General features: G+C 36.6%; 1 protein-coding gene across 4 annotated transcripts in view; it reads right to left on the reverse strand.

Annotated features, from left to right (window-relative positions):
- The window catches only part of PRRG1 (proline rich and Gla domain 1), an 87,322-nt gene that overhangs the window by 42,224 nt on the left and 37,095 nt on the right, over positions 1-8,003 (reverse strand). For all 4 annotated transcript variants that reach the window (XM_006918267.3, XM_015594379.2, XM_025051327.1 and 1 more), the window contains exon 2: positions 187-237. In XM_006918267.3, coding sequence (XP_006918329.1) covers positions 187-196 — 10 coding nt within the window. In that variant the 5' untranslated portion in view covers positions 197-237. The remainder of the gene's footprint in view (positions 1-186; positions 238-8,003) is intronic.

Below are 8,003 nucleotides of genomic sequence, written 5' to 3' on the forward strand. Positions count from 1 at the left end.
TAAGCAACATGTGGTCTGTTGGTCTTTCTCTGCACAGTCCTGCTTCAGACAAAAATTTCCTAACACAAACCAGAAATACAATTTAGGTGTCCACAAAAAACACTTTGAGTTGCAAATCTAATTTCCTGGATATAGTGGATTAATATGGAGAGAGTCTAAATTATTTAAAAGTGAAGAGAAACTTACTTCTCCCCATGTTTTCTGGTGGTCTCTGGAAGGTCACTGGATGACAATTCCCTGTTAAAACACAGCACATACACACAGTAAGATTCACAGTCACTACATCAAGTAAATTCCATTGAAGCTGATGAGGTCAACATGAGCATTTCATTTCAGTACATTCCAATCTTGTACCCTTACATAAATGTTTTATCTATCACAAACAGATATCCATCTCAGAGGACAGAAATATAGTATTCTGGAAGCTTGAGCTCTATATAAACTTACTATGATCTTGTTTGCTTGGCATTAGTTCTGCCCTTGCCAAATAAAAGTCATCAAATTGGCCACATGCTTATCTCTTAGGAGAAGGCAGTGATAGCAATAAAAAATGGTGGAAAAAATTGCCAAAAGGCCCAATTTTAATAACTGGGCTAGCATGTTATTAGTTTGCCCATCCCTGGCTTCTCTTCAATGTCATTCTGTGACAAATCCAATACCCTTTACAGTGTAACATTTTCCTGAATGGTGTCAAATATCAGTAACCCTAATCAAATTATCCCTGAGGCAAAGCAGCTCACAGAGTTATTACCAATAAACGTTATGAATCAATAACCATAAACTACTGACAACAGAAACTTTGGAGGAAAAAAAACACATATTGCAAATGCAGGTATGCATGGAGGAGCAGCAACTGTTTTTAAAAAGATGAAAATACATACACAGAAGCTAATTCATTCTATAATGCTTCATTTTCTTACAGGTTTCAATCATAGAATCACCACATATTTACTGTTCGGCGGCCACATTCTCAATATGGAGTTAAGTACCAGAAAGGCAAAATTATAAGACATAATCTATCAATGCATTAAGGAACGTATAACCTACTTAAAGCTAAGCATATAGGGGAGAGTGATGTCATCAAGATGCCTATATAGATCATTCGTGACTTGAGTCCCTCCTACAGGAAGACCAACTAGCAACTATCCATAGAAAAGACACCATAGAAAAGAAGATCCCACACTAGAAGGATAAGAGGACTACATATATACACTGGCTACATTGCCCCTCCCCACACCGGCACTGTGCTGCACCTATGGGAGACCTAAGGTAGATATCCAGTTCCCTCAGCATGTGGGACCCTTCCCAGGAGGTCCACTCAGGTCGTGCCTCATGGAGGCCACTAGAGGAATCTGCAGGTCTCTGGATAGAGATGGAGTGGGTAGGGCTTACAGCAAACAGTGCTCAGTACTTGGTGGATGGTTTTCCTGCTTGTAGTAGTGCCTGAGCAGAGATCCTAGCCATCTGTGGAGCTGAGCTAGTGGCTCCCTCTGGCTAGGGAGCTCCGTTGGCAGTTCTGCCTGATTTGGATCACTAGTGAGTGGGCCAGATGGCCAGTGGAGCCACTAGACCAGAAAGAGAAGCAAATTCCCAGCTCTGCCCAAGTGCTGAGCATAGCCTCAAGTCCCACCAACCCAGGAGGCCCAGCCAGAGATCTAGAGCAGCCATGGAGCCCCACTCAATATCACTGCTTGGTCAGAGAGCCAAGCTAGCAGCCCTGCCCAACTGTTGAGCATAGCTTCTGGCCCAGCATGACCAAAGAGTCTGAACAGTGACCCTGGGCAACATAGGAGCCCAGCCTATGATACTAGGAGTAACAGCTCTGCCTACAATCCCAACCAGCCATAGAGACCAGCCTATAATCCTAATAAGCAGAGGAAGTCAGCCTATGACCCTGCCCAATTGCAGAACACAGCCTACACTACAGCCTTGCCCAGGCAGGAAGCTCAGCCAGTAACCCCGCCCAATCAAGGAATATAGCCTATGGCCCCACATGACAAGGGAGCCCAGCCACCGATCTTGCCAACCAGCTGAGTATAGCTAATGCATTAGGTGATCACAAAGACCAGTATGCAGCCCTGCTCAACTTCAGGGCACAGTCTGTTGCCCTGCCTGATCCAGAAAGACAGCCTGATGTCATATCAGACTACTAAACCCTGCCTGTAGCCAGACCTAAACGCAGAGTCCAGACAGTGGCACCAGCTGGTTATGGACCCCATGCAACCATGGGCAATTGCAGAGCACAGCCTGTAGCCCTGTCAAATCATGGATTTCAACCAGTGGTATCATCCTGCCAGGGAATACAGCCTGGGACTTTACCCAACCAGCGGTAATTGCGGAGCTCAGCTAGTGGCCCCATCTGACTTACAGAGCACAATCAATAGCCCCATCTGAACAAGAATATGGTTGCCCAGTGGTCCTGTTTGAACAGAAAATCCAGCCAACAGGCCCATCTAACTGTGGAGCCTAGCCAGAGGCATCCCCCTAACCTCAGAGCATGGGCAGTGGCCTTGCCCAACTACAGACCCCAATAACAAGCCCTGCCTTCCCACAGAGGCTGCCAAATGCCAAATTTCTAGGACCCACAACTTGTAGTGACTGCTGAAAGTCTTTCCCTGCTGAAGTGAACATGTAAAGTCTGGACAGGAGGCCACTCAAACAAATGCACAGATATCGATGCAAGGAATCAAGGATCACAAAGAGACAGGGAAACATAACACCACCAAAGGAAACTAATAAAGTTCCAATAACTGACCCTAAAGAATGGAGATCTATCAACTATCTGAAAAGGAATTCAAAATAAATCTCTTAAAGAACTTCAGTGAACTACAGAAACACAAACAACTAACGAAATTAGGAAAACAATGTATGAACAAAATGAGAAGTTCAACAAAGAAATAGAAACCATCAAAAACAAAAGCAACAGAAATCTTAGAGCTGAAGAATACAATAATTGAAGAGTTTGATAGAACAAAATGGCAATACTATGTGCTTACCTATTAATAATTGCTTTAAACATAAATGGATTAAATTCTCTAATCAAAAGGAACAGAATGGCTGAATGGATAATAAAATAAGATCCCAACGATATAGTGCCTATAAGAGACTCACTTTAGCTTTAAGGATACATATAAAATGAAGTAAAGGGATAGAAACAGTCCAAGCAAATAGTAACCAAAATTAAAAAAAAAAAAAAAAAAAAACAGAGATAGTGATACTTATATCAAACAAAACAGACTTTAAGCTAGAAATGGTCACAAGAGACAAAGAAAGTCATTATATAATGAAACAGGGTCAATTCATCAAGAAGATATAACAATTGTAAATATTTATGCACACAACTTTAGAGCACCTAAATATATAAAGCAAATACTAACAACTAAAAAGAAAAATAAACAGCAATAAAATAATAATTGGGACTTTAATACTCTACTCTCAACAATGGATAGATCATTCAGATAGACTCTCAATAATTGATAAATTATCATTATAAAGAGGTTCAATAAGGAAACAGAAATTTAAATAACACTCTAGACCAAATGGAACAAATAGACATATCCAGAACATTCTACCCAACAACAGTAGAATACACATTTTTCTCAAGCTCACTTGGGACTAAAAAAAAATTTTAGGATAGATCATATGGTAGGCCACAAAACAAGTCTCAGTAAATTGAAGAAGAGAGAAATTATATCAAGTATCTTTTACAACTACGATGGCATGAAAGTAGAAATCAGTAATGGAAGGGAAGCTGAAAATTCTCAAATACATGAAAAATAACCAAGATGCTCCTGACCAATCAATGGACCAAAGAATAAAAAAAAAGAAAGAAAGAAAGAAAGAAAGAAAGAAAGAAAGAAAGAAAGAAAGAAAGAAAGAAAGAAAGATAGAAAGAAAGAAAAAGAAAAATATATCTTGAGACACAGAAAAATGGAAACAGAATGTAAGAAAATCAATGGGATTCAGCAAAAGCAGTTCCAACAGGGAAGTTTACAGCAATAAACTTTCAAGGAAAAAGAAAGCTCTCAAAGAAAGAATTAACTTTAACCTCAAGGAACTAGTAAAAGAAGAACAAACTAAGTCCAAAGTTAGAAGATGAAGGAAATACTAAATATTAGAACAAAAATAAATAAAATATAAAATAGGAAAACAATAGAAAAGACTAACAAAACTAAAAAATTAGTTCACTGAAAAGACAAACAAAATTGGCAAACCTTTAGCTAGGCCAAGGAAAAAAGAGAACCCAAATAAATAAGATCAAAAATGAAAGATGAGATAAAAAAGATCATGAGATTATTATGAACAATTATAAGCCAAAAACTGGACAACCTGGAAGAAATAGATCAATTCCTATAAACATACAACCTACCAAGGATGAATAATGAAGAAATAGAAAATCTGAACAGACCAATAACAAGTAGGGAGACTGAATCAGTAATCAAAAACCTCCCAAAAAAAGAAAAGCCTAGGACCAGATGCTTTCCCTGGTAAATTCTACCAAACATTTAAAAAAAACCATCCTTCTCAAACTCTTACAAAAAATCGAAATGAAAGGAATACTTTCAAACTCATTTTATGAGACCAGCATAATGTAGATACGAAAGCCAAATAAGGACACTAAAAGAAAACTACAGGCCAATATCCCTGATGAACACAGATGCAAAAATTTGTAACAAAATACTAGCAAACCAAATTCAACAAGACATATATAACATAATAAAGACCATATAAGAGAAGTCCACAGCTAAAATATTCAACAATGAAAGGTTGAATGCTTTTCCTTTAAAATCAGGAACAAGACAAGGGTGCCCACACTCACCAGTCCTACTCAACATTGTACTGGAAGTTCTAGCCAGAGCAATCAGGCAAGAAAAAGAAATAAAAGGCATCTAAGTTGAAAAAGGAAGACGTAAAATTCTCTGTTTAAAGATGACATGGTTTTGTATACAGAAAATTCTACAGACTTCACCAAAAAACTGTTTGAATAAAAGAATTCAGTAACGTTGAAGAATACAGAAATCAACATACAAAAAAAATCAGTTGTGCTTCTATATACTAACAATGAATTATTTGAAAAAGAAATAAAGAAATAATCCCATTTATAATAGCTTCAAAAAGAATAAAATAGGAAAAAATTTAACCAAGGAGGTGAACGATCGATACACTGAAACCTGTTAAGACACTGATGACACAAATAAATGGAAAGATGTATCATGTTTAAGGATTAGAAGATTTAATATTGTTAAAATGTCTGTATTACCCAAAGCCATCTATAGATTCAGTGCAATCATTATCAATATTCCGATGGCAATTTTTACAGAAATAGAAAAAATAATCCTAAAATTTGCATAGAACCACAAAATATTCCTAATAGCCAAAGCAATCCTCAGAAAACGAAAAGAAAAAAAACAAAAAACAAAAACAAAGCTAAAGGCATCATACTTCCTAAATTCAAACTATATTACGAAGCTACAGTATTCAAAACAGTATGGTACTAGCACAAAAACAAATAGACCAAAGGAACAGAATCCAGAACTCAGAAATAAACACATGCATATAAGGTCAATTAATATTTGACAAGGGAGGCAAGAAAACCCAATGGGGAAAAGACAGTCTCTTAAATGGTGCCAGGAAAAATAGATATTCAAAGTAAAAGAATGAAACTGGGTCCCTTACACCACTGACAAAAATGAACTCAAAATAGACTTGAATGTAAGACCTGAAACTATAAACGTCTAGAAGAAAACAAAAGTCAAAACTTTTGACATTGGTCTTGGCAATGAGTTTTTGGATATGATACCAAAAACACAAGCAACGAAAACACAAATAAATAGGACTACATCAAACTAAAAAGCTTCTGCACAGCAGATATTCAACAAAATAAAAAGGCAACCGAGGGAGTGGGAGAGTATATTTGCAAACCACATATTCAATAAGGAGTTAATATCCAAAATATACAACGAACTTATACAACCCTTCTAGCAAAAGAAACCAATTTAAAAATGGGCAATGGACCTGAGTAGACATTTTTCAAAAGAAGACATACAAATGGCTGACGGGTACATGAAAAGGTGCTCAACATCACCTGATCTACATCAGGGAAATGTAAATCAAAACCACAATGATATATCATCTCACACCTGTTAGGATGCCTATTATCAAAATAGACACAAGAGATAACACATGCTAGCAAGGATGTGGAGAAAGGGGAATCCTTCCACTCTGTTGATGGGAATGTAAGCTGGTACGGCCACTATGGAAAACAGTATAGAAGTTCCTTGAGAAATTAAAAAAACAGAACTATCATATGATCCAGCAATTCCACTTTAGGAGATATATCTGAAGGAAGTAAAATCACTATTTGGAAGACATTTCTGTACCACCATGTTCCCTGCAGCATTATTTGACTATTGTCAAGACAAGGAAACACCTAAATATCTACTGATAAGTGAATGGATAAAGAAAATATGATATATATACACATAATAGAATATTATTTAGCGATAAAAAGGAAATTTTGCCATTTGTGACAACATGCATGAATCTCGAGGGTATAATGCTAAGTGAAATAAGTCAGACATTAAACGACAAATACTGTATGATCTCACTTACATGTAGAATCTAAACAAACAAACTCATAAACACAAAGACTAAACTTGTGGTTGCCCGCTGTGGGGGAAATGGATGAAGGTAGTCAAAAAGTACACACTTCCAGTTTTAAGATGAATTAAGTTCTAGGGATGTCATGTTTAGCATGGTGACTATAGTTATAATACTCTATTGTATATTTGAAAGATGCTAAGCAAGTAGATCTTAAAAGTTCTCAACAGACACAAAATTATAACTATATGAGGTGATGACCTGTAACTAATCTTATTATAGCAATCATTTCATAATATATACTAGTATCAAACCATTATGTTTACCTTAGACTTAATGTTACATGTTAATTATATCTTAATAAAGTCAGAAGTTAAGTATATATGAAACAGAGACAATCAGGGAATAAATATGAGACTGAGACCTGATAACTAGTTGTATAATATTAGAAAATCGTTTTCTATCTCAAATTACTTGCATTAGGAGGGGATGAACTAGATGAGTGTTTCCCAAATTGACCTCTGGAAAAGTGTTAAAAGGCACATTATTCAAAAATCTAAGAAATACTGTCTTAAGGTTAAACAGGTTTCTTTATTGGAAGACTCTTCAGAGGCTTAAAATTGCTAATTAGAAATATATCAAAAGTATAATCTCTCAGCGTATTTGGGTACATAATCCTTTTTGTAAGCAACAATGTTTCTCAGGAGTCCTATTTGTTGGAGTTCAGTTTGGGAAACTGGACAAGATAACTGCCAAAGCCTCTTGAACTCTGACTTGCTAAAAGGTTTTAATTGTATGGAACAAAAGTAGCATAAAGTAAATCAAGAAAGAAGTGAAGGGGGCTGAATTCTCAGAGAATTTTGGAGCCAAAAGGAACTTTAGAAGCCATCTAATGATTTCTCATCATCCCACCTTTTATTTAAAATAGCAGACCACTCTCAAAAAATCTTATGCAGAACACCAATATATAAAATGGGTTAGGGCTGAATTCTTCAGGTTGATCTGAGGTGGAGAACTATATTCCCACTCACTGAGATTTCTCCTGGAAGCAGCCTAGACATGCCTGATTAGAAACCCAGTGCTACAGAAAACAAAGTTTTTAATCCAGCAACCCCTGACCCTTAGATGAAGCTATTCCAGGAAGGCTTTAGGAAAGAGCTGGAATGCTTATACATATTCAGAGGAAGGTCCTTCACTCTTCCCAAGTATCGTCACAATTTTAACTATAACCTCTCCAAGTCAGAAAACTAAAATAAGCAGTATGTAAAGAGAATTATAAAACCTTTCTCACTCCAGGAAAACCCATAAGAAAGTTAATGTACTAAAGTACAATCCCTGTATAAATGAGAAGTCATGAAAAAGCAAGGGAGTCATGGCTAAATTTGGATTTTAAGAAGATATCT

This window comes from Pteropus alecto, unplaced genomic scaffold, assembly GCF_000325575.1.
Source record: "Pteropus alecto unplaced genomic scaffold, ASM32557v1 scaffold28, whole genome shotgun sequence".
Classification (NCBI taxonomy): Eukaryota; Metazoa; Chordata; class Mammalia; order Chiroptera; family Pteropodidae; genus Pteropus; species Pteropus alecto.